General features: G+C 48.2%; 1 protein-coding gene across 1 annotated transcript in view; it reads left to right on the top strand.

Moving 5' to 3' along the window:
- Positions 1–7,459: 7,459 nt before the first annotated feature.
- Positions 7,460–27,852, top strand: part of LOC137619486 (nuclear pore complex protein Nup107-like) — a 195,963-nt gene continuing 175,570 nt past the window's right edge. Inside the window, exons 1-2 of the mRNA XM_068349555.1 lie at positions 7,460–7,615; positions 14,802–14,947. Of these exons, the coding sequence (XP_068205656.1) occupies positions 14,827–14,947 (121 nt within the window). The 5' untranslated portion in view covers positions 7,460–7,615; positions 14,802–14,826. The remainder of the gene's footprint in view (positions 7,616–14,801; positions 14,948–27,852) is intronic.

A 27,852-nucleotide genomic window follows, 5' to 3' on the forward strand; every position in this document is an offset into this window, starting at 1 on the left:
TTCTTCCTTAGCCAGGGTCCTGACATTGTACTGTACACTGCGAGCTAGGTTCAGCATTTAAAGGTAGCATGCTCTAGTCCGTGTGTGTGTGTGTGTATATAACGGATTTTGAGTGAAGCGAAAAATCTATTTTTGGGTGAGATGGCCATGTCGTCATGATGGAAGTTCCTATAGGGTAGCTTCCTAGGGTATATTACAACTACGGCGATATTCCCAGAGAATTTACCTTAAGGTACCCAGAATTCTAACTCCTGGAACGAATATCCCTAATGAAAGGGATATCGCGAAATATCAGAGGACGTATTCTTGACACGCCACATGGCAATCTGCACCCCGAACAGAGATAACACTTCGAAGGGGTCAATTGGCAAGAAAACGAAAACGAGAAAGAAAAAGGAGAGCTGTTCCCAAGGCTCTCTCTTCTCCCGGTTCGTAAGCGTGCATTGCGCCGATTCTGGCGCCATCTGTATTCCTTTTTGCGTAGCTTAACAACTCGGTGTTTTTTCCTGTGTTTCTCGCAAAATCTTGGATTTAATCATCTTTTTATGGCTCCTCCAACTTCGTCTGCCTCTGATAAGTTGAGTACCATTTCTTTTATGTATAAATGTAGGCTCTTGGTAAATTTTAAAGTGATTAATAGTAATAATCTTTGTTACAAGAGCCGTTGCCTACCGGAGGCGTCCTGGACGCTGTCGCTCGCTAGGTATGAGTTTTAGTTAGCCAGAGCGACGTTCCCGGCTGTTTTGCTTTAATAATTTTAGCTATTTAGCGTTACATAGGATTTCCTTATTCGTGCTTTTAGTATTGTTTGTTTTGGCGAAGTATTCGCCAATTCTGGCCTACGCTAGACCATGTAGCCTAGTCGTTTGGCCCTAGTACTTTCCTGTATGAATTTTGGATTTCCGAGTGTTTTAAAATTTTATTGAAGCTTTAGGCAGTTTTATACATTTAAGATTATATTGATTATTTCCAAGATAGTATACGAGTGAGTTTCGGTGATTTAGGTAATCGATTCTCTTGGTGCCTAGGCTAAGTTGCCTATGGAGCCTTAGTATACTTTCTCATACTCCCCGGTTGCTAACTTTTCTTCGGAGAAGGTATGCAATCCCTTTCCCTCTGTTTAAGCCTTGGGCTTAACCCTAGTGGTTTATCTGAATTAACTTTCGATATAACTATATTGGGGTGTTATTGTACCTTCCTGTTCCAGTAAGTCTGGCTTCAGAGAGGGACAGAACTTCAGAGTTTTTAGTCTGTGTCTGTGTTTGTCTGGCTTGGGGTTGAGCTCCCTCGCTAGTCTGACGCAGACATAGGAGGCTTAACCTCCTTAGGTCACTCCCGAAGGTTTCTGTACGAAATGATTCCTTCTTTTGTGATCTAACAGACTAGTCCTTGTTGCTGTTCTCGGTGGGAGGATGAGATCCTCTCCCCGGGAGTAGCAACATCTTCCTTGCTTTGGTTCAGTGGGGGTTGGCAAGTATTGCTGGCCTCCCTCCTTGGATCTCCCTTAGGCTAAGATGAGTTTTCTTGGCTGCGGGTGATTCTTTACTAAAGCAAGATTGGTAGGACCCTCTTTGTCCCTTCCCCCTCTATCTCTGTAATGGCCTAGCCGTTACAGTACTGTACGTCTTTCTACATCTGGACCTAGTATAGGTTAGGATGTGGAATTGACTCAGTCCCTTGCCGGCCGGCAGAGTATGCCGGCCGGCAAAGGTCTTCTGCTTTGAGTGCTGCCCGGACGTCCCTTGGTCCCTCATCCATGTCTGTCTGTAGAGCCAGACGGCATTGGTCAGGAAGCCTGAATTAGATTCTCCCCTTCCTTATTTGCACTCTTTCGGATTACCGGGCTTTGAGGTAGTACACTCTCTTATCCTGGCATCCATTCTGTTTTCTTCTAGTGCTGTACCCGACCCGGCTGCCGGCCTATATGGCTGGCAGCCGGGCAGTCGGAGTTCTCTGGTTCTTTTGCTGCTGGCCGGCATCGGTTGTTTACCTTTGCCGGCCGGCTATTGTCACGCCCTTGTCTGCCGGTCGCTACGAGCGGTGGCCGGCAGCCGGGTGCTACCTTGTGTAGCCGACATTGGCCGTTGCCGGCCGGCAGTTACTGCCGGCCGGCACATGCATTTGAACCAGCGTTCTGCCGCCTTATAGCTGTTAAGTAGTATACTTTAAAGCTAGTTATGGGGTGTGCCGGCCGGCAAGTGCCGGCCGGCGCATTACCTTCTATACTGTACCAGTATTCTTCAGTATAGCATATACTGTAGGGAGAAAACTATAGTATGGTATTGGTACAACACTGTGTGTTCTAACACTTTTGTGTTGTCTTGCACAGCCCTTTGGTGTTGCCTTACAGATAAGAAAGTGAGTTCTTTCTTGTCTATTATCCGGTATTTTAAAATCATATCTTAGGTGTGAGCTCCACCTGTTTCCTCTTGAAATTTGTCATTGGTTACTCTAGGACAGATTAACCACACGATTTTATTATCTGGAAGGCTGCAACAATTGGTTGTGCGGGAAACACAAGTGTGTGTCTTTCCTTTCTGATTTGTTATGCTAACTATGCATATCCAGTGATACGTAGTTCACTTGATACTCATGGAAATTTCTTCTCTTTACAGGAGGAACGTCCGAAGTGCGGAAGTGCTTTCTGCAACGTATGCAGTAAGAACTTCTGCGGACATGAGTTATGTAGGAGGCACGCAGCATGCGCTGTCTCCAAGGGTGATCTCCGGTATTGGGACCCACAGGTATGTACCGTGTGCTCTAACCTGATTACTGAGGCTTTTGATTCCCCTAGGACAGCGGAATCAAGGGATATAGCAAGGGAGAAGCTTCGTACCTGGGTAAGGGGCTTCCAGAAGAACACCTCTGGACCTTATCTTCCAAGTGAGAAGATGTGGGCTTACCTTTTCCCTAGGGCATCAGCTGATGCAGTGATTCCCCAGCCTCAAGAGGAGATCCCCCTAGTTCAGATCCAGGTGGATGCTGAAGTCGCGGTCGCCTTGCAAGACATCCAGTTGGACGACAGGATGTCAGACGTGTCCGAGCGTCTGGAGGAAGACCTCCTGGCAGGAGGCCAGGATGAAGATCAAGCCCCAGACATTGTAGAGAAAGAGGCCGACGAGGTGTCGGCTGCTCCGGTTCAGATCCCTGAACCTATTCCCTCAACATCGTCCGCTCTCCCAGTAGAGCTGGGACAGGCCCTCTCCTCCATTGTTGGAATGATCCAACAAATGCAGAAGGAGAATATTGAGAAGGCGGCTGCAATGGAACTGCAGATGCAGAAGCTTGCAGCATCACGTTGGCCCCAGAAAAGGCTCAATGTGAAAGACCTTCCCTTGTGCTCAGATGCTAACCCGTGGAGATATGCTGAGCACATGCCGATGACGACTGGAAAGATCGTCATGTCGGATAAGTTGGGTTCAGTTCCCCTTGAGGAGGTGGAATTCTGGCCCAGCAAAGGGTCATATCCGGACTGTTATGTCCGGTTGAGGAAGGAACCAGCTTCAAAGGAGGAGACAGAGCCGAAGGAGGTCATAGTGATGGACCATGCTAAGGCTCAAGCTTTGCTTTCATCTTCGATGAAAGAGAGGGGCTTCACGAACTCAAAGGTAGCTGCATTGAGTAAGAAGCTCCCTTCCTTTGTGTCCTCTCCTGCTAGAGCCTTCCCCTTTTTGCAGAAAGGGTTTGCGGCTGTATTAAAAGCAGTCGAGGCTGGCAAGCCTTGCCCCTCCCTGGAGGAGTGTAAACCCTTGTCGCTGGCCCTACCTATGGACCACAAGGACTGGAAGGACGTCCATCTTACCTTCTCAGTCGGGAAGTTGGAGGCTGATATTGCCGGACGTCAGTTCGGTGAGAACCTCCCTAAGCTGTCTGACTTTCTTTTGCGGAGAGAGTTCGAGACAAAAGAAAGACTGGCTGCCTCAATGTCTCTTCAGACCACTCTTGAGACGATGGCAAGTGACCCCAAGGTCCATGAAATGTTCATGGTAGTGGCCAAGACTCATCTGGCCACAGTGACGAAGGATCTTTATAGCTTCGTCAGGGCGAGGAGAGCTTGTAGGGAGTTCGTGTTCACCTCGGCTACGGTGAGGCACGAGCCAAGGAAACTAATCTCCTCCAACATTTGGGGCAAAGACCTTTTCTCTAGCGAATTGGTCAAAGAAGTTGTTGATAAGGCCGCCATGGAGAATAGAAATCTTCTCCAGAAGTGGGGCCTGTCTATCAAGAGAAAGTCTTCCCCGGATGAGGGTCCCAACCAAAGAGGAAGACTAAGAGGACTAGGCTACCGTCTCGGCCAGCCAAGCCATTTGGACAGCAACAGCAACAGCAATTGCCGATGCCTTCAGTGCCCCAGATGGTGGCACAAACCCCGACCACTTTCCAGTGGGTACCCCAGGCCGTGTCGACGCAGTCCCCGGCATTCAACCCAACGTTCGAAAGGCAGTCAACTTCCTTTCGAGCAAAGCCTAGAGGAGCAGCCAGAGGCTCGTCTAAGCGCCCCTCAAGGGGAAGGGGATTCAGGGGTGGTCGCGGTCAGGGAGGCAAGACCTCAGGACAACAGTCCAAGTGAGATGATACCGGTAGGAGGGAGACTTCAGAATTTTCGGGATCGGTGGACCTTCAATTCCTGGGCCCACAGCCTACTCAAGAATGTACTGGGTTGGAGCTGGTACAGCACTCCACCCCCGTGCCCTCGGTTTTTCCAACACTCCACCCCCGTTCTAGAGGAGTACATCCAAGATTTGTTGGAGAAAAAAGTGATCCGAAGGGTAAAGTCCATCAAATTCCAAGGGAGGCTGCTTTGTGTTCCCAAGAAGGACTCGGAAAAACTCAGAGTCATTCTGGACTTGTCGCCACTCAACAAGTTCATAGTGAACTGCAAGTTCATAGTGAACTGCAAGTTCAAGATGCTAACACTGCAACACATAAGGACCTTACTGCCCAGTGGGCATATACTGTCTCCATAGACTTGTCAGACGCCTATTGGCACGTTCCAATCGAACGTCGACTCTCCCCCTACCTAGGGTTCAAGCTACAACGAAGACTATACGCCTTCAGAGCCATGCCATTCGGGCTAAATATAGCTCCAAGGATCTTCACGAAGCTTGCGAGCGTAGCTCTCAAACAATTACGCCTAAAGGGAATTCAGGTAGTAGCCTACCTGGACGACTGGCTGGTGTGGGCAGCATCCAAGACAGAATGCTTGCAAGCTTCCATTCAAGTGATCTAGTTCCTAGAGTATCTAGGCTTCAAGATCAACAGAAAAAAGTCTCGACTTTCTCCATCTCAAAAGTTCCAGTGGCTGGGAATCCACTGGGACCTAATGTCACACCGTTTCTCCATCCCGGCGAAGAAAAGGAAGGAGATAGCGGGTTCTGTCAAGAGACTTCTAGATTCCGAAAGGATATCAAGACGCGAACAGGAGAGAGTACTGGGTTCTCTCCAGTTTTCTTCGGTGACAGACCCGGTGCTAAGAGCACAGCTAAAGGATGCAACCGGAGTTTGGAGAAGTTATGCATCAAACGCGCGAAGAGATCTGAGAAGACCAGTTCCGCTTCATCTACGTACTCTTCTCAGGCCTTGGTCCCAAGCCAGACATCTAAAGAAGTCGGTTCTTCTTCAGCTACCTCCCCCGTCGGTGACAATTCACTCAGACGCCTCGAATGAGGGATGGGGAGGTCACTCTCATCGGAAAAAAGTCCAGGGGACTTGGTCCAAGCTATTCAAGACATTTCACATAAACTTTCTAGAAGCTATGGCAGTGCTCCTTACCTTAAAGAAAGTCTCCCCGCGTCACTCGATCCACATAAAGTTGGTGCTGGACAGCGAGGTAGTTGTGAGATGCTTGAATCAACAAGGATCAAGGTCACCACCTCTCAACCAGGTGATGTTGGCCATCTTCCGATTGGCGGAAAAGAAGAAGTGGTACCTGTCGGCAGTTCACCTTCAAGGAGTCCGCAATGTGACAGCGGACGCTCTATCCAGGTTCACACCGATAGAGTCGGAATGGTCCCTAGACGCAGGATCATTCTCCTTCATCTTGAGTCAAGTCCCAGAACTGCAGATAGACCTCTTTGCGACGAAAGACAACAAGAAGTTGCCCCTGTATGTGTCCCCGTACGAGGACCCCTTAGCGGAAGCAGTAGACGCGATGTCCCTCGACTGGAACAGATGGTCCAGGATTTATCTGTTCCCTCCTCACAACCTTCTGTTGAGGGTCCTCAACAAACTGAGATCCTTCAAGGGGGTAGCGGCAATAGTGGCCCACAAGTGGCCGAACAACGTGTGGTTCCCCCTGGCATTGGAACTACGGTTGAAGTTTCTACCGCTACCAGATCCAGTTCTGACCCAGCGAGTCCAGAAGTCGACTGTCTGCGCTTCATTACAGAAAACCCGGACCCTGCAGCTCATGATTTTCTCTCCCTAGCGTTTCATTAGGGATATTCGCTCCAGGAGTTAGAATTCTGGGTACCTTAAGGTAAATTCTCTGGGAATATCGCCGTAGTTGTAATATACCCTAGGAATCTACCCTATAGGAACTTCCATCAGGACGACATGGCTTGAGCCCATATATATATATATATATATATATATATATATATATATATATATATATATATATATATATATATATATATATATATATATATATATATATATGAGAGAGAGAGAGAGAGAGAGAGAGAGAGAGAGAGAGAGAGAGAGAGAGAGAGAGAGAGAGAGAGAGAGAGAGAAGAATTTTTAAAAACCTTGATCATTTTATAACCAATGCAGTATTATCAAATCTATAGAGTACTTCTGTTTATGGCGTTTTCACCTTCATACCTTATCACCATAGTTTAAAACCAAGAATTAACATCATCAGTATGTTTTTTGGCAAAATCAACAAGTAGGCGTACCGGTATTCTATTATAACCATTGTGTACAAATTGCAATTGGTCACATAAAAATCTTCCAAAAAATATGATTTTGTTGTGGTTACCATTTGCTGTCAGAGACCAGAAAATTATATCTAAAGCTGTTCACTAGTAAGTTTTCTGGGTCGGCCTTTCCAAACTTTACTCCCTTCACCCCTAAACATGTCCCTACGCCCCTGTTAGCTAATAATAACAACAACATCAATAATAATAATAATAATAATAATAATAATAATAATAATAATAATAATAATAATAATAATAATAATAATAATAATAATAATAACACAATTCGACTGGAAAATTAATTTAAGATATGAGTGCATTTTACTAATGAAACGCCTATAATTTCTATAAAAGAAAAAAAACACATGATAAAATGCATGCTGCTGTTTAGAATACAGACTGGGGATAACATTTAGATACCGAAATCCTAATACAAATCCTTAAAATCCTTAAAACGAAATATAAAACGACATAGGAAAAATCGAAACATAACAAAGAAAACAATATGGGGTAGCCGTTATAAGGGCTGATGGTTAACATAAGACAGTTGTATTTGTAGAATTGTACACACGAATGGCAGTTAAAGGACCTAGACTTCGCGCTCTCTTTGATAAGTGGTTATTTACATCTATTCACTAAACACTGTATTCTCTACAGTGGATCCACCCAAGTGAACACCTACATATTTCCAGGTAATATTCAAAATTTTATATCATAATTGCATATATAAGCTGATTCCGGAGGAAAAGTAATGTATGTTTTGACCAGGCTTAGGTTGTCGTCGTGCGTGTGGCACCTACAAGTTAATATATTATATTTCGACTTTATATATGGTGAAGTGAAATGCCTGTGGTATTGGGCAGATAAAAACGAAACGTTGGAGTATTTTGGGCATTAAGTGGAAACGAGAATTTGATCATTTCTGTTATTATTACCCGATGAATTATGGTTATGGGTTCGAACTAAGTATTCCTTGGCGATTATTGTAGTTTCGGCCAGGGCAACATTTTCTAATAGGAAAAATCCAGTTTTCTGGGTGTATGTATGATATTATTACTTGCGAAGCTACAACCCTAGTTGGAAAGCAGGATGCCATTAGCCCAGAGGTCCCAACAGGGAAAATAGCCAAGTGAGGAAAAGGAGGTTTTACCATACTTATGGTACTTATGGTCGGGGAAACCGTTCCTAGTAAAAACCAACATTTCTTCTTAGAAAAATGCCCGTTTCCTTCGCAGATGATACTTATTTTTGTCGCAAATAAATGCTTAATGTAATATATATATCCATACACACTGATAATGGGGGATCCCCAGTGGGAACACGGGGTTTTGGGTGGCGAAAACATACAGGGGAAACGGTATATAATGGTTAAAAAAACCTTTTCTTCTCTATACTGTACATGGTTTTTGGACGTATAATAAATCCATGGAAAACTGAACAAATTATATGTATCCTATACTAACGGTATATTTTTCATTCATTTGTAAGCATTTTACGGGTCGGTTGTATTTGCTCCCATTTGTTCGTATGTACATACCAGTTTTAGATCTTCTGCGAATAAACCCCGCCCTCCTTTATTTTTACCAATAGGATTACTGAACTTGTTTCCTTGTAACCCTTCCCCATTTTTACCTGCGACATTCAAGTATTCTACCTGACCTAATACAAACGTACCCTTCCTTTTATGTAATACTCACAAGTACATATAACGTTTTACGCAAGAATTACTCATTTTCTTATTTAGTGGTTATTACCTGCAGAGGTTGAAGTCTCCCGTGCGCGCCGATAGTCTTGCGCGCACACGTCAATAGTCTTCCGCGCGTGCGCGCCGACGATCCTCTTGGTAAGTGTAGAATAGACACTCTAGCTATGGTAAGCAGCTTTTCTAGAAGGACACTCCAAAATCAAACCATTGTTCTCTAGTCTTAGGTAGTGCCATAGTCTCTGTAACATGGTCTTCTACTGTCTTGGGTTAGAGTTCTCTTGCTTAAGGGTACCCTCGGGCACACTATTCTATCTTATTTCTCTTCCTCTTGTTTTGTTAAATTTTTCATAGTTTATATAGTAAATATTTATTTAAATGTTGTTATTGTTCTTAAAATATTTTTTGTTCCGTAACTGGAATACAAACCACGCTATTTGATAAGGGTATTACTTTCGGTGTAGCTGAAATGATGACCCATTAATTTTTAACGAGGGTTTACTACCCACACTGCTAGTTAGGGGTAGGGGGGGAGGGTAGCTTGCTACCCCCCCCCCCCTCTCTCACACACCTGTGCTTGAGCTCACTTTGCTCTCAGCTCGGATGGTGGTCGGATGTGTCCGCTCATCCTCGCCGTCATATTGGCAGCCATTTAATTGCTTTTTCTAGTTACTGTGTATGTGAAGTTGGCCTCTGCAACCATGCGCACCTGCCCTGGTTTTCCCGACCGTCCCTGTGGAATTTTCATATCGGAGTTCGAGACTGATCCTCACGCCCTTTGTCCTTCTTGTAGGGGCCAACAGTGTGATAGTGTCAACAAGTGTAGTGAGTGTAGGGAGTCGTCTGCCTCGCAGTGGGAGAGGTTTACGCGACGATGGAAGAAGTCCAAACAGGATATTTCTCCTTCGAAGGTTGCTTCAAAGGTTGCTTCGAAGGGAGAAAAACCCAAGGCCTCTTCTTCCGTTGCCCAAACCTCCTCCGAAGCTCCCACTCGGTCGGTCTCTTTCGAGAGACTGTCGAGTAGTAGCGTAGACCGATTTATTGCTAACCAACCTCGGGTCTCGAGAGATGACGTTGCTTCCCTTAGTGAAGCAGCTCCACCTCTCTCCCCGGGGGAGGACATGTCACTAACCTCCCTTTTTCAGCATTGGTCCTCCTTGGGGCTTACGGGTTCGCCTTCCAAGGAGGTTTTGCTTAATTACATCTGATTGGGTGCTGCTGTCAAGCAGTCGTCATCACCGTCAGAGGTTGATCCTCTGTCTCTTGTCGACGTTGGACGGTCAGAGGTATCCAATGCTGTTTCACCCATCTCCTCTTCCACTCTAAACTCTACGGTAGCTGACTGCTTAGTTTCCCCTGTTCCTGATCATCCTACGAGGGGGAAACTAAGTCCATGGTCAGTCTCTCCTGCTAGTGTTTCTATCCCTCGGGGGAGTTCACTTACAGAGACTCCTCTTCGGAGGACTGCTGAAGGTCAGCTTGCTGATCCAACGGCCCCCAGAGGGCGCATTCGTCGGAAGGCTCGCCTTCCTCTTCGCCTTAGAGGCCTTCCTTCACCTGAGGTGAGGAGGCGCCTCTTTGGTTCAACGTCTTCTATGCAGTCCCCCGCAGATACATTCTGAGGCTTTCTCCAAGGAATGTACTAGGAAAGCTATGGAAACCTTCCTTCTCTCACGAACTCGCACGATCGAGTTTCTGGTTCACCAAGTCTCGAACTTGTGGGCAAATACCATCCTGAAACGTCGGGAGGCAGTAGCTGAGAGATTCCATCGGAAGGTCCCTAGCGCCGAGATCAATAGGCTTAGACATTCCTCCATGGAGGGGTCTGTTCTTTTCGAGCCTGATGTGGAATATGCTGCTGAGAGGTGGAGGAAGTCTCATCAAGACTTCCCCCTTCATAGGGCTTCAACATCCAAGCCCTATAAGCCTCCAGCACCACAGCAGTCCCGTCCAGCCAAGACCACTATGACGACAACAGCAGCGGAGACTTTGTTGTTTAAGCCCTTTCCTGTCAAAAAAATGAAAGGCAAAAAGTCCTCCAGGGGAGGCAAAAATCCTAGAGGGAGCAGCCGAGGCCGCAAACGCTAGGGTAGGCAGTCCCCTTGCATTTCCACCAGTGGGATGATGCCTACAAAGTTGCTCAAACAGGTGAAAGCAACTCGGGGCCGATTCCTGGACAATCTCCGTGATCAGTTTAGGACATCGCATCCCGTTCATAACATCTCTACCTCCTCTGACGATGAATTCAGTGTCATTGAACTCCCTTGCCATGGGATAGGCAAGGTGGCAAGCCCTTTGGGCAGAAGTCCAGACCCTGTTGAAGAAGGGCGCTCTCCAAGAGGTCCTCGACGGATCCCCAGGCTTCTTCAGTCGACACTTTCTTGTAAAGAAGGCGTCTGGAGGCTGGAGACCAGTCATCAACCTCTCAGCTCTGAATAAGTTTGTCAAACCAACTCCGTTCAGCATGGAGATGGCAGACACGGTCAACCTAGCTGTAAGACCGCAAGACTTCATGTGTACACTGGACCTAAAGGATGCGTACTTCCAGATCCCAATCCATCTGTCTTCAAGGAAGTACAGTACTTAAGATTCAGCCTGGACAACAGAAAATACCAGTTCAAGGTGCTGTGCATTGGTCTTTCCACAGCACCACAAGTCTTCACCAGAGTGTTCACCCTAGTATCATCTTGGACACACAGGATTGGCATCCATCTCCTCCGTTATCTGGACGACTGGTTAATTATAGCAGACTCGGTGTCAACCCTTCTTCAACACCGAGACAAACTTCTGAGACTTTGCCAAGTTCTGGGGATCATGGTAAATCTCGAAAAGTCTTCCCTACTTCCCACTCAAAGTCTGGTATACTTAGGCATGATTATAGACACCACTCTCCACAAAGCCTTCCCATCAGACGACAGGATAGCAAGGCTGAGGAAGGTCGCAAGACCTTTTCTCAGACGAAAAGAACTTCCAGCCCAATCGTGGTTACGTCTCCTCGGTCACCTTTCATCGCTGGCCCGTCTAGTTCCCAATGGTCGCCTCAGGATGAGATCCCTCCAGTGGCGACTCAACTCCCGGTGGAATCAAGCTTACGACTTCCCAGACATCCAAATCCTCATGGGACCTGCGGAACTTACGGACCTCTAGTGGTGGGTGGCAGACGAGAACCTACGAAAGGGAGAGGATCTTCTCGTCCTCCCCCCGGATTTGATGCTGTTTTCAGACTTCAAAAAAAGGGTGGGCGGCCCACGTGCTGCACCACACGACCTCAGGCCTCTGGTCAGAGTCAGAAAAGTACCTCCACATAAATCTCCTAGAGATGAAGGCCGTCTTTCCAGCCCTTCAACAGTTCCAACAGTACTTGGCAAGTCACTCTGTGGTGGTGATGAGCGACAACACCACAGTAGTGGCCTACATCAACAAACAAGGAGCTACTTTTTCGCAGTAACTATCCCATCTAGCAGTAGAGATACTGAGATGGGCCGAAATCCACTCGATACCACTATCGGCACGCTTCATTCTGGGCAAAAGGAATGTGCTCGCCAACAATCTTAGCAGAGCATCTCAGATAGTGAGTACCGAGTGGTCTTTGGATCATCTAGTAGCCAACAAAATCCTAACTTTGTGGGGTTCCCCGACTGTGGACCTCTTCGCAACGGCCCTGAACTTCAGGCTCCTGCTATACTGTTTCCCAGTCCTAGACCCCAAAGCTCTCTGGCAAGATGCTTTCCAACAACGGTGGGACAACATCGATGTTTACGCCTTTCCCCCGTTCCGTCTGATGAGGAGGGTACTCAACAAGACCAGAATATTGGTCAGTCTTTCAATGACCCTCATAGCTCCGCTATGGCATCACGCAGAATAGTTCCTGGACCTTCTGCAACTCCTAATGGAGCTGCCAAGAGAACTCCCTCCACGACACAATCTACTCAAACAACCGCACGGCAACATCTTCCACAAAGCCGTAGCTTCACTAGGACTTCACGCCTGGAGACAAACCAGCATCTCCTCTCTGAGAGAGGATTTTCGCAACAAGTTGCGATCAGGATGTCTGGACACCTGCGGAAGTCATCTGCAGCAGTCTACAAGGCAAAGTGGAAAGTCTTCTGTGGTTGGTGTCGTGGAAGGGGTATCTCTCCACTCGATGCCACTATTCCAGCAATAGCGGAGTTCCCCTTGTATTTGCGTGAAGAAATGCGCCTATCAGTCTCGGCAGTGAAAGGCTATCGCTCAGCCTTAAGCCTCGCCTTCAGGCTGAAAGGAATGGACATTTCTTCATCGCTAGAACTTTCTCTACTCATACGGGGTTATGAACTTACCTGCTCTCAGTCGAAAGTGAGACCTCCCCCATGGAACGTGGTTCGAGTTCTCAGGTCTCTTAAGAGACCTTCCTATGAACCATTACACCAGGCATCAGATTCCCACCTAACTTGGAAGACGATGTTCCAGCTAGCTTTGGCCTCGGCCAAGCGAGTCAGCGAACTTCATGGTCTCTCGTATGACATCACCATTCAAGGGGATGGGGGGAGGTAACGTTCAGCTTCGTCCCTGAGTTTATTGCTAAGACTCAGAATCCGGGAGTAGCGGATCCTCAGATCGACTCCTTCCGGATTTCTAGTCTCCGTACTGTAACAGATGGCCCAGACCATCTCTTACTATGCCCAGTAAGGAGCTTGAGGCTGTACCTCAAGAGAACAGCCGCAGCCCGTCCTCGTGTGCCAGCACTATTCGTCAGCACAGGAAGGACTGAGAGGAGGGTCACCAAAAACACCATCTCTGCATGGATTCGCAGGGTCATTGACCTGGCACTGAATCCAGACCCTCCTCTGTCACGTCACCCCAGAGCACATGATGTCAGGGGCATAGCTACGTCCCTGGCCTTCAAAAGAAATTATTCAGTGACGCAGGTTCTTCAAGCTCGGGTGTGGAAACGGCAGACAACGTTCACATCCCACTACCTGCAAGACATGACCCACAGGAGACTCGATACTTTCTCTATCTGCCCTGTGGTGGCTGCACAACAGCTTGTTTAAAACCTCAAGCTCCTTATTGGACAAGTAGCAGAAGGTTGAGGGGATTGTTACCCGGTTCTATTCTGCATGAATGAAAATGTTTGACTGGCCCTTATTCTTTTCATCATCCCCTCTCTTGGGGAAAGCAGCATCCTAGGTTCTCTGCATAGCTGATCTCAAACCACTGCAGGTAAACCATGCTCCCTTGTGTTCCTAGTATTAATATTAATACTGTTATGTCCCCATACCTTGACGAGGTGGTATTTGGAAAGTCCTAGTCTACAAGTTTCCATCTAAAGAACTTCAGAACAACTTTCTAGGACGAGTCACACTTCTTCATGCCTTCACACACAGCTTGCATGGGCCGCAGACCTTGCATAGCAAGGTTTTAGCGAGCTGCAGGTGCTCCTTATTTCTTGAGTGCTAACACACTTAGATAAGGAGCCCCTGGACAAGGCCAAAAAGCCAGACTGGCTGGGACGTCCACCCTTCCTAATGGGTGAGTCACCTCTATTAAGTAGCTTTGTTTGTATTCCAGTTACGGAACAAATGACAAATTCGTAGATAATTTGTATTTTTCCTAACTATACAAACCTTAGCTATTTAACCAAACTTGCCCGCCAGCCCTATCCCCCTTGAAGTCCTACCTCCAAGCAAAGTGAGCTCAAGCACAGGTGTGGGAGAGGGGGGGGGGGGGTTAGCAAGCTACCCTCCCCTACCCCCGCTAACTAGCAGTGTGGGTAGTAAACTCTCGTTAAAAATTAATGGCTCGTCATTTCAGCTACGCCGAAAGTAATACCCCTATTAAATAGCCAAGGTTTGTATAGTTAGGAAAAATACAAATTATCTACGAATTTGTCATATTTTTCCTTGTTTCCTTTCCTCACTGGGCTATTTTCCCTGTTGGGAGTGCCTGGGCTTTTAGCATCCTGATTTTCCACCTAGGGTTGCAACTTGGCAAATAATAATAATATCTCCTATAAGTAAAGGACTCGAGTTTCTATAGTTAAGAAAAGTAGAAATTAAACTAAAGATTTTTAATAATAAAGGACTCGGCTTTATATAGTTAGGAAAAGTGCAAATTACTTTTGAATTTTTTTTCTTCTAATTCTGACCTACATTTGTTTTCTATACTTTGTAACTATTCTCCATCATTATTTTCAGGTTGGGTTGATGTAAACTTTATAGTATGGAGAAGGTAAATGATAAAATGGAGGAATCTTGTGCTCGTCTAGATGCTGCTCTTGGCTCTCCTGGAGGTGGTATAATCCGTACTCCCAAAACATCAAGGAGATTTAATGTGACTAGGGGTAAGTAAATTAATTTATTCCTACAAGAAAATGAACCATCATCCTTTATTAGGAGTATGAGGTCATTTTAGGCAGAACTCAGCTATTAAAATTTATAACGAGATTTATTCCTACCTAAGAATATAAACGCTATGTTACATAGGAGAATTATACTGGCACAAGCTGTTATACGACTATAAACACTTTTAACGAGCTATCAAAAACTGTCTGGTTGTACTAATGGTAGTGGGGAGAAGCATCCCCCCCTGCTCTCTCATCCCTTCTTCACTTTGATCTCAGCCATTTTTGAGGACAAACATTTCCTTCCACATATTACTAACTTCGGCTAATATTCAAACTTTCCATTTTTTCTTTCAGGTTGTAGTGTGACTGGTTGAGGGTGCAGCTTGGGCATTGTCCAGGCAAGGAAGGCTGCTCTTGTGTACCAGGAGGACACAGACCTTCATTGTCTTTGCCCTGCTTGCAGAGGGCACTCCTGTATATAGGCTTCCCCTTGCCCAGAGTGTAGGGAGTGGCCATCCTCTCAGTGGCAGGTGGAGAAAGAAGCAGCCTAAAAGGGATTCTACACCTTTTTTTCTCACTCCTGGTACCTTCCTGTCGATCGACCTCATCCGGGAAAAGCTGATTAGGAGTGATGTCCGGTCAACCTGCAGGCCAGGCTGCTTCTCCCTCCTCCCCTAGTGAGGCAGAGGAAGCAGTTTCCCAAGGAGAGACCTTGTCTCGAAAGGCCTTTTGTCGTCTGTTGCTGTCCTTAGGACTCACGGGTCCATCCTCTTGATCGGTCTCGTGCCCTCTGAACCTTCATCCTCCGTGGTTCCTCTCCCACCTTATGTTTTGTTGGGAGGTACTCGTCAGAGTTCCCCTTAGCACTCTCTCCCTCCAGGGTTGGTGTGCACGCTGACGTTGCTCAGGAGGAGGAAGACCCTGGTCTTCCTTCCCCTTCCATTCTCTCCAGCCCTTGGAGGTTTGGCAGGTACCCTCGCAAGAGCGAGAGGTGGCCCTCGCAAGGGAGTTCTACTCCCCTAGCAGCTTGGAAGCAACAGCCCGACTTGTCGCCTGTCTCCCTTAGCTGAATACCTTCCAATTTACATGACTCCCATATTATCTAAAGTTTTTAACGTCTTTTGGCAAAACGTCTAAATAGGTTTGCTGAAGTTAATCATCTGTTCCTTAGTTTGCAATTTGGCTTTCATAAAGATTTTGGAACATATTATACCCTTCTTAAAATCTCCAATGCTGTACAGAAATCCCTTTTTGTTCCGTAACCGAAATACAAACCACGCTATTTACATTGGGTTTACCTTTAGCGCAGCTGAAATGGCGAGCCATTAGAATTTAACGAGGGTGTATTACCCCCGCGCCAGTTAGCGGGGGGGGGGGGGGGTAGGGGAGTGGTAGCTAGCTACCCCTCCCCCCCCTCACACACCGGTGAAGCTCACTTTCACTTTTGGCTCGGACTGGGATAGACGTCTCTGTCTTTGTCCTCGCTTGGCAGCCATTGTTTGTTTTGTCTTAATCACTTACTTTTCTTTTACTCAATATATATGTAAACAGTTTTTCATGTTTGTATATATATTTGAGTATAGAAATTAGTAAGTTTCCTTTTCAGAGTTGTGTGTGTAGTGTACGATATCTCTGTGGAGCCCTCGGCAGTTTAGGCCACCACGGTGTAATTTTATGGGTTGCGGTCGAGTTTGACTTCGGTCTTTCTCTCTCTCTCTCTTGAGGTCGTTAACCCTTTTACTACGTTTACTACGCCCCTTGTAGCTTCCTTCCCGTGTGGGGGGGTTGCTACGCCGTACGTTTTGTCTCAATTAGTTTATGAATCTAATTGTATTTGTTAATTTTTCTGCTTTGTAGAACGATTCCTTTCGGGGTTTTCGTTCTTTCTTTAGTGTTCATTCATTTTTAAATTACATAATTACATAGTTTCATAATTATAATTGTTATAATTCTGTTTTGGTTACAGCTCTCCTTCTGTGAGTGTAAGTGGTTGTGAGGGCACGTGCCTGTTGTGTAATTCTTGTTTCCTTTCCCTCGGGATTCCTCTTCGGAGCCTTCCCGGGGGAATGAATGTGTACTGATTTTTTTTTTTTTTTTTTACAGTTACCGATCTATTTCATTTCTGTAATATGGCAACGGTGTGAGCTGTCTTGTTGAGGCCTGGGGATTCGGCTGTTGCTGCCTCCCCTTTGGATTTTCGTCAGGGGCGTGTCTCCTTCTACAGGAAGTACTCCCGTGACGATTGACAGCTCTCCAGTTCATTTTAGAACTCTCAGGAGGCTTGCCTCCTTGGGTGGGTAACTTTCCTTCCGAGGGAAGTTTTTCCTGTCCAGGCTTGAGTTTTTCCCCTTTTGGGGGGTTCTTCTCTTGCCTTTTTTTCGTGCGACTATGCTCTTGGTGCTGAGCAGTCGCACCTGCAGTTTCGCTCAAGGGGCTGGGCAACTGCAGGAGCCCCTCTTCGGAGGATTGCTCCTTTTAGGTCACTGGCTGACCAGTCTCTTCTATGAAGTGTTTCTCTTTCGTTCGCGAGAGAGTACACTCATAGAGACTCCTCTTCGGAGGATTCTTCTGCTGCTGTTGCTGTTGGCCTCCTTCGCCGTAAGGCTCACCGTCCGCCTCGTCGTAAGGGCCTCTCATCTCCCTATAAGGGTGCTAAGAGGCGCCTTTTTGAATCTCCGTATGCAACCTACAACTCCTCCTTCTTGATCTTCCTCCCCTGGTGCAGATGGACAGCAGTCTGACCTCGTCTTCCGACGGGCAACGGTCTTCCCGACGGACAACGGTCTTCCGACGGACAGCAGTCTCCCGGCGGATCAACAACGGTCTTCCGACGGACATCAGTCTCCCGACGGACAACGATCCCTTCGGGGCAAAGGGTTGCCTCCCACGGGGGTTCTTCCCTTGCGTGTCAGGGTTCCCCTGCGCGCCCTTCTGCTCTCTTGCTCCTGCTCAGTGTTAGCGCACAGGCGCTCTCCTGCTCATCAGCGCTTTCTTGATCGATAGCGCTCTCCTGTTCGCCAGCGCTCTCCTGTTCGTCAGCGCTCTCCTGTTCGTCAGTGCTCTCCTGTTCGTCAGTGCTCTCATGATGATCATCTCTGCTGTTCCTGTTGGTTCCTGTTATGCGCCCTGTGCGCCCACGTTCGCCCTCGCGATCTAGAACTTCGGTTCAGGTCTGGGTCAAGGACTCTTCTTCTACGCGCAGGCTTCCACGCGTTGCCTTCTGCTCGTCAGCGATCACCAGCTCGCCAGCGACCTTAGACGCGTCAACGTTCACCTGCTCGTCAGCGATCTCCTATGCGTCAACGATCGCCATCGATCTGCCACGCATGTCAGTTCCCCTGACCACCATCAGTAGCGATATAGTGCTCGCCTGCTGTGGACCACGATCTCCGGTAGCTGAGTCTTGCCGTAGATCTTCCTCCTGCTCGCCAGCGCTCACCTTTACTTCTGTCCTTCTGTGCGCCAGCTTTCTTCATTTGCCAGCGCACATCTGCGCGCCCTTTTCTGCACCTGCGCGCCTTCTGTTAGCGCGATGCGCGCTAACCATCACTAGTCTCACTCGCGTTGGCAATCGCCTACGCGCCCGCGCGATTCTTCACCTGCGCGCTAGCGTTTTGTTAACGCACCACCGCTCGCCAACGCGCCATCGCTTGCCAATGCTCCTTCACTCTCCTACGGGCTATCGCTCGCCAGAACGCGCCATTGCTCGTCAACGCGCCATTGCCCGCCTATGCGTCATCGGTCTCCCGACCGCCTGTGCTCACCCGCGCGCCCACGTGCCCGCGCGGCCACACGCCCACACGCCCACGTGCCCGCGCGACCGCACGCCCACGTGCCCGCGCGACCGCACGCCCACGTGCCCGCGCGACCGCACGCCCACGTGTCTGCACGCCTACGCTCATGCGCGACCGCGCACATGCTCTCTCTCCAATGTTCGCCCGCGCGCAAACCAACGGTATTCCGTCGCGCGGAGGGACGGGTTCCGTCGCGCGGACGGACGGGGTTCCGTCGCGCGGACGGACGGGGTTCCGTCGCGCGGACGGACGGGGTTCCGTCGCGCGGACGGACGGGGTTCCGTCGCGCGGACGGACGGGGTTCCGTCGCGCGGACGGACGGGGTTCCGTCGCGCGGACGGACGGGGTTCCGTCGCGGGGACCGACGGGGTTCCGTCGCGCGAGCCTACGGTGTTTCTTCACACGATCGTCGGCTCAATTCTTGCAGTAGCCATTGCTCCCCTATGGGTTATCGCTCGTCGACCACCAGCTCTCGCCCTTCCTACCACGCTCGCCCTCCTTTTGCGCTCCTTCGCTCACCTTCGTTTGCGTTCCTGCGTGACCGCGTATGGGCGCTTCCACGTTCGCCCACACGCAAATCATTGATTTACCATCGCCCGAGCTCCAGGGCGATTGCGACCGCGATTCCCATTGGGGTTTTCGCAGCATGGCCAGCCTGGCGAGTCTTCTGGAGCGTATTTCCAGAACACGGCCTCACCCCGTAAACGCAGAGCATTGCACATGCAAGAATAAGAAGAATCTTCAGGGAGGTCTGAGCAACATTCTTCTTTCCAGAACCTGGGTTAGCCCTTCCCCGTCATTCCCTGGAAGGATTTTTGGCGGGGGGCTCTCCGTTCGAAATTTCTCCATCGGCCAAGGGGTGACTGTTTACCCCTTCCTCTTCTCCATCTCCATCTCGTGAAAGGGGCTTACCAGGTCCTTTCCCTCCTCGGTTACGACCCGAGGTTTGGTTCAAGGAAGCCACGGGAAGGTCATGGGTACTTTCCTCCTCACGGGCTCAAGCACCTTGGCGTTTCGTTGTTAAGTATCGAACTTGCGGGCAAGCTCGATGTTGGACCATTTGGACGCAATGACCGAGGGCTTCCTTTCGGGTGTCTCATCCGTGGAGGTCGGCAACCTCAGACACCCTTCCATCCTTGAGAAGAGTTTGTTTGTGCCCAAGGACAGAGACATAGACAGTGGCTGTGCGGAGGAAGTCGACTTCCGTTTTCACTCCTCCAAGGCACTTTCTTCCAGACCCTGTAGGGCTCCAGCGCCTCTTTCTTTCAGCCACGTCGGCCTAAGTTATCGGACCGGCTACGACGACTGAGACAAGGTGTCCAATTGCAGTTCCCTCCTGTCAGGAACAGATGGCACGGGAGGCTCCCCCGGGGGGGGGGGGGGGCATAGTCCTAGAGGGAGCGGTAGAGTTCACGAACTCTAGGATTGGCACCTCCCCCTTGCAGGTTTCACGCTGGGAGGATGCTTAAGGTTACTCATCCGGATGACAGCTTCCCGATGCCCATTCCTGCACGATCTCTGGGATCGGCTAAGGATATCGCGCCTGCCGTCTCTGTCAGCGAATTCAGTGTCTCTGAACCTCTATGCCATAGGGTCGGCAAGAGTTTGCCCGTTTGGGCAGAATGATCCATGCCTTAGGAGAAGGTCCTCCATAGGGTCATCGACGGCTTCACCCCCGGCTTCTTCAGTCGATCCTTTCTTGTAAGAAAGTATCTGAGACGGGAGTTCCGTAGTCGACCTCTCGGCCCTGATGAAGTTTGTCGAACAAACTTCGTCCAGCGTGGAACAGCAGAATCGATCAGACTGGTAACAAGTAGACAGGACTCCTTAGGCCCTGGATGGGAAGGACGGGTATTTTCAGTTCCCATTCCATCCATCTTCCAGGAAGCTCGTGGAATTCAGCCTAGACTGCAGGTATTCCTGCTTAAGATGCAGTGTGGCGATCCCGCTGTGGCATCGCAGTTTTTTTTCCACAGAGAGCTCTCCCTGCTTTCCTCATGGCCGCTCAGGTGCAGGCTTCAGCCTCTTTCGCCTTTTGGAGGTCTGGTCAACTCCGGTAGGTCGGGTTCGACCTTCTTCAGCGCCGGGACAAGCTAACGGATGCTTACCATGACTTGGGGTTCATGGTATTTTGCTAGGAGCCTTCTCTTCTTCTGCCTCAATATCTGGAGTATCTAGCCATGATATTGAGTCAACGGCCTTACCACGTTGGAAACCCCGCTTCTCGTCCATCCAGCAAGGTTAAGCAACGTCGGTTCTGGTCGGTACTTGGATGGGTAACCACCTGGGGACGCCAGATTCTGTTGCCACCTCCTCCGAGCTTTCCCTTCAGTTGACTGTGGCAAGGCTGAGGAGAGTCGTAGTACCTGTTCTCAGTCAAGCAGAGCTTTCAGCCCTACCTTGGAACGTTTCCTAGTTCTCCTTTCCTCATTGACCCGTCTATAGTTCCGAACGGTCGCCTCAGGATAAGTTCCATGTGGGGCGGTCCAAGTTCCTGTGGTTTCAAAGCAACGATTAACTGGACTTTCTGGCCCCTATGGGACCAGCGGAACGTTTAGACCTGCAATGGGTGTTGACCTATGGAACCTCTTGATGGGAGTGGATATTCTCGTCCTTTCCCCACATTTTTGATGCTGTTCTCGGACTCGTCAAAGAAAAGGGGGGGGGGGGGGGGCATGTTCCGGTCCAGGCCTATGGTCAGGACCTGAAGGATACCTCTCCATCATTCAGGCAGGCTTAGGGGCCGTAGTCTGTCCCCTCTACAGATCCTACAGCTCCTGCTGAGGCGCTCCGTGCGCGTCGACTTCATGGTTCTGGCGTGTTTTAACCAGCAGGGGACGCATTTTTACACCTTCGCATCTTGCAGTAGAGATTCCGAGATGATTTGAGATACTCTCAATACCACCATCGGCTCTCTCATTCCAGGCAGAGAAATGTTCTCTCCGACTATCCGAGCAGAGCCTCGTAGAGAGAGTGTACCTGGGGGTCTTTGGCCTTGAGTATTCAGCAAGTCCTGGTCTGGGGGACCTGATCGCGACAGCTTGGAACCTCAAGCTTCCGCTGTTCTTCCCCCCAGTCTCAGACCCCGAGACTCTGGCAAGATGCATTCCGGTGATGGTGGGACAACATCGACGCCTGCGTCTTCCCTCCTTTGTTGTCTGTTGAGAATGGGTCTCAACAAGACCAGGTTGTCTGTCAACCTTTCTATGGCCCTGAGAGCTCCACTGGGACTATGCGCAGAACGGTTTCCGGACCCTCTGCTTCCCCTGACGGAACTCCCGGGAGAGCTTCTCCCACGGCACAGGCTACTCAAACAACCACACTGCAACATCTTTCACGAGTCGGGGCGTTGCTTCGGCTTCATGCCTGGAGACACTACGCCTCCTCCTCAAGAAGAGACAACCCGCTACAGTCGCGTCATCTGCGATAGTCATCCGCAGGGGTCTTCCAGGCGAAGTTAAGAGTCTTCGGTGGTTGGTGTCGTGGGAGATATACCTCTTCCCTTGAGGCTTCTTCTCCGGCAATAACGGTCTTATTGCCTTTCGGCGGGAGGAAACTCCTTTCCGCTCTCGGCAATGAAGCCTGTCGCTCAGCCTTTCCCTGACCTTCAAGCTTAAAAGGAATAACTTTTTCCTTCCCGCTGGACCTTTCCTCGCTCATGCGAAGCTGCGATCGTCCTTGCCCTAGTCGGAGTGAGACCTCCAACTTGGAGCATGACTCGGACTTTCTAGTCCCTTAAGAGATCTTCTCAAGACCCTTTACGTCAGGCCTCTGATCGTACAGTGATACCTCGGTAGTCGAACGACTCTATACTCGAACAATTCGGAGTTCGACCAAAATTTTCGAGAAATTTTTGCTGCGGTGCTCGACCAAAAATTCGGTACTCGACCAGCCGAACACGTGACGACCGCATGGGCTTTGTGATGATCGCGCCATCTCGGCCACTCTCGCTTGTTCGGGAAGCATCAGTTCTCTCGAGAGCGTCACTCAGACAACGCGCGATCAGCATTCGTTGTGATTTAGTGATTTTCAGTGCTTTTAATTGCTTTTTTAGCTTTCATAATGAGTCCCAAGAAAGTAATGAGTGTTAAGGGGAAGGAGAAGAGGAAAACAGTGCGAACAACGATCGAGTTGAAGAAGGAAATTATAGCGAAATATGAGAATGGTGTACGAGTGTCCGATTTAGCGGTAGAATACGGAATGGCGAAGTCGACCATTTCTACGTTTTTAAAGCATAAAGAAATGATTAAGAAGGCGAATGTTGCAACGGGAGTTACGGCGGTAACTAAGCAAAGGCCACAAGTGATTGAGGAGATGGAAAAGTTGCTTTTAATATTTATTAAAGAAAAACAGTTGGCCGGGGAAAGTGTTAGTGAAGCGTTCATTTGTGAAAAAGCGTTGCATATCTATGAAGAATTAGTGAAGAAAAGTCCGAGTACCAGTGAAAGTGATTCATTTACATTTAAAGCGAGCAGGGGTTGGTTTGAAAAGTTTCGTAATAGAACAGGTATTCATCGTGTTACTAGGCATGGGGAGGCAGCTAGTTCGGATCAAATTGCAGCCGATAAATACGTGGGGGAATTCGATCGGTACATAAATGAACAAAATTTGATCGCACAACAAGTCTTTAATTGTGATGAGACTGGGTTATTTTGGAAGAAAATGCCAGCCAATACGTACATTACCAAGGACGAGACGAAGATGCCAGGTCACAAGCCAATGAAAGATAGGCTAACATTGTTGCTGTGTGCAAATGCAAGTGGCGATTGCAAGATCAAACCCTTGTTAGTGTACCACTCGGACAACCCCCGGGTGTTCAAACGAAATAATATTTGTAAAAGTGCACTACCAGTTATGTGGCGCTCGAACACTAAATCTTGGGTCACAAGACAATTCTTTACTGAGTGGATAAACGAAGTGTTTGCCCCCCAGGTTAAGGCTTACCTCATTGAAAAGAGCTTGCCAATGAAATGTCTTCTGGTTATGGACAATGCTCCTGCACATCCTCCAGGTCTCGAGGATGACTTGAAAGAAGAATACAGCTTTATCAAAATCAAATTCTTGCCCCCCAATACTACTCCCATACTCCAGCCCATGGACCAACAGGTCATTTCAAACTTCAAAAAACTCTATACCAAGGCCCTTTTCAGAAAGTGTTTTGAAGTGACCAGTGACACGAAGTTGACCCTAAAGGAATTCTGGAAGGAACACTTCAGCATCCTCAACTCTGTTAACATGATTGACCAAGCTTGGCGAGGTGTGACCTATAGGACATTGAACTCTGCCTGGCGTAAGCTGTGGCCATCATGTGTCACAGAGAGGGAGTTTGAAGGTTTCCAACCAGAGGCGGGTCCAAGCACTGCTACCCCTGTAATTTCTGATGACACTGATGTCGTTGAGGAAATTGTTGTCATGGGCAGGAGTTTGGGGCTTGAGGTCGACAAGGATGATATTGATGAGCTTGTAGAAAGCCATTCTACCGAGTTGACTGTGGAGGAATTGTTGCACCTGCAACAACAACAGCAGCAGGATCTGATTGTGGAGCAGGAATCTTCAGAAGAGGATGAGGTAAGGGAGGATGTTCCAAGTTCTCTCATCAATGAAATTTGTTCCAAGTGGGCAGATGTGCAGGCTTTTGCTGAAAAATACCACCCAGAAATTGCAGTAGCAAACCGGGCAGTGCATATGTTTAATGATAGTGTCATGTATCATTTTCGAAGAATACTGCAGAGGAGGAAGAAACAATTAACAATAGACCAGTTTTTCACAAAAGAAAAGAAAGCTGCTACATCAAAGCCTGTTTCTCCTCCAAAGAAGAGACAAAGAAGAGAAGAAACCCCTGAAATAGATCTGCCCACCCTTTCATTGGAGAGAGAAACAACTCCTGAAGGAGAACTACCCCGCCACATCATGGAAGGGGACTCTCCTTCCAAGCAGTAACCTCCCCCTTCCATCCTCTCCACATCCATCCCTGTATGCCATCGAACCGCTGCTCAAAGGTATGTTCACTACAGTACAGAAAATGGTTTAAAATTGTTTTATTTTAGTACAGTAAATGGTTTAAAATTGTTTTATAGGATTTTCTGACCAATTTCATACACATTTAGATAATTATTGTTGTTTAGGTACACGTTTTATTAATATTTTGGGCCTGTTCGAGTGCTTGGGAACGGAATAGAATATATACCATTATTTCTTATGGGGAAAAAAAATTCGGTACTCGAACAAATCGGAGGTCGAACACGGATCTCGAACGGATTATGGTCGAGTACCGAGGTATCACTGTATTCCGTCTTGGGTCTCCTGCTCACTCTGGCCGCGGCCAGTGTGTAAGCAATCTTCTTGGCCTCGTACGACTCCGCCCTTTCTATGGAATAGGGGAAGGCAACATTCAGGTTCGCTCCTGAGTTGTTGGCTAGACTCAGAATCTTGGGGTCCCGGCCCTTCGGTCCAATTCCTTCAAGATTTCGAGTCACCATTCTGTATCTGATGTCCCAAAACCTTCTCCTTCTTGCCAGTAAAGGAATCGAGAGGTTAGCTTTGGGAACAGCTGCAGTTTGTCCTCAGTTGCAGCCGGTTTGGGAGCACAAGAAGGACAAGGGGGAGAGTCACCAGTATACCTCTTCAGCTCGGACTCAAGGACATTCATCTCGACCTGTCTCCAGACCCTCCCCCGTCACGTCGCCCTACGGCACGATGTCGGATACATCGCAACGTCCCTCGCCTTCGAGTAATACTACTCTGTGACGCAGGTGCTACAAGCTGGAGTCTGGAAGCGTCTAATGACCTTCGCAGCCCGCTTCCTGCAGGGCGTGACCCACATGTGTTTCGATACGTTTTCTATCGCTCTGTGGTGGCTACACAACAGCTGGTCTAACCTCAGGCTCCTTTTTGGACAGGTAGCAGAAGGTTGAGGGCATTGTTATCAGGTTTTAGTCTGCATGAACGAAAGAAGTATGTCTGGCCCTTACTTCTTTCTTCATCATCCCCTCTACGGGAAAGCAGCATCCTGGTCTCTGCATAGCTGACCTCGAACCTCTGCAGGTAAACCATGCTTCCTTGTGTTCCGAGTATTGAGTCAATACTGTCGCGTCCCCCATACCCTGACGAGGTGGTATTGGGAACGTCCTAACCCAGAGTTTCTTCTGGAACTCCAGGTAGACCGCCTAGGACGGGTCACACTTCTTCCTTCACACACAAGCTTATGTAGGCCACACGGTTCCTTGCGGAGCAAGGAACTTGTGAGGTGCAGGGACTCCTTTTCTCGAGTGCGACTCACTCTGATTCTGAGTCCCCGGGTAAAGCCAAAGCCAGTATGGCTGGGGACTTTCCACCCTACCTAAGGGGTAAGTCACCCAATGTAAATAGCGTGGTTTGTATTTCGGTTACGGAACAAATGACAAATTCGAAGATAATTTGTATTTTTCCTAACCATACAAATCTTAGCTATTTACACATATTTGCCCGCCAGCCCTGTCCCCCTAGACAAGTCCTACCTCTAAGTGAAAGTGAGCTTTACCGGTGTGTGAGGGGGGGAGGGGTAGCTAGCTACCACTCCCCTACCCCGCCGCTAACTAGCGCGGGGGTAATACACCCTCGTTAAATTCTAATGGCTCGCCATTTCAGCTGCGCTTAAGGTAAACCCAATGTAAATAGCTAATGTTTGTATGGTTAGGAAAAATACAAATTATCTTCAAATTTGTCATATTGTGGTTAGGAAATTTGTATGGTTGTCCTTGATTTTAGTGCTGCGTTTGGCCGTGTTAATCATGAGGGCCTTTTTTCAAACTCAAGCAGTATGGAGTGGATGGGTCTTTTCTTAGTATCATTATTGAATTTTTAAATAATGGCTCCCTAAGAGTAGTTTTTGATGGGCACCGTAGTGAGTACAGTATAGAAATGTGATATCTGGTGTTCCTCAGGGTATTGTTCTTGGTCCCTTACTTTTCATCCTATAGTATATACACGACTTGTAGTTTGGCCTAGAAAACAAGTTCGTTACATATGGATATGGTGCTACTCTCTTTGCATAAAGTCCATCTTCTGAAATTTTAGATGTGATTCTTGACAGCAGATTTACTTTTGAGATCACATTAGGTCTGTCTCTTCTTCAATTGCTCAAAAAATTGGCTTATTGAGAAAATCTTTTAAGATTTTTGGTGATCAATCTATTTTGAAGTAGTGTTTTAATTCTTTCATTCTACCTTGCTTCGAGTATTGTTCTCCTGTCTGGTCTTCAGCTGGTGCATCTCATCTTAATTTATGGTCTATTAAATTTTTCAATCATCATCCTCATCATCTCCTCCTACGCCTACCGACACCAAAGGGCTTCCGTTAGATATTGTCAGTCGTCTTAATCTTGAGCTTTTAATTCAATACTTCGCCATTCACCATCTTCTTTGCGCTTCATAGTCCTCAGCCATGTAGACCTGGGTCTTCCAACTCTTCTAGTCCCTTGTGGAGCCCAGGTGAAGGTTTGGTGAACTAATCGCTCTTGGGGAGTATGAAGAGCATGCCAAACCATCTCCATCAATCCCTCATCATGATCTCATCAACATATGGCACTCGAGCTTTGGCTCTTCCTCCGGGGAAGGACAAGTCTAATGCCCATCGTTCGCCGTCACGCCATTCCCCTCCCTGCAAGTGCAGAACATCGCGTTCGTCGGGGAATGCGGAAAAGGGGAGCCGGCATGGTTTCAAAATTCCTAAACTTCCTGCCCCTTGGAAGCAGTCCACAGCACTGAAGGAGACAGGAGCGCAGCGACCTTCATCATCCTCGTCTGCAGTCAGGACTCCGTTGCGGCGCTCTTCTTCGTTCTTCGAAGGAGAACTGTCAGACAGTTTGACCATTGGTCAGCAACCATGGTTTAGAGCATTATCCCAAGCTTTCTCTTGGGGTTAGCCATCCTCCCGCCCTGCGTAAACACCCAGGGTCCCCCTGGCGGAGTCTTCCTCTGCTCTTCCAAGGCAAAGATCCATTGTTCTGTCTCCTACTAGACCTTCTAAGAGAAAGTCTAAGCTTGCTGGATCAACCCCCTCGATATCCTGTCTCACTCGTCACCTCAGTCAGAGGGCCACAGCAGGGTAGAGTCCCTGCCAGACTCACTC

This window comes from Palaemon carinicauda, chromosome 26 (assembly GCF_036898095.1).
Source record: "Palaemon carinicauda isolate YSFRI2023 chromosome 26, ASM3689809v2, whole genome shotgun sequence".
Classification (NCBI taxonomy): Eukaryota; Metazoa; Arthropoda; class Malacostraca; order Decapoda; family Palaemonidae; genus Palaemon; species Palaemon carinicauda.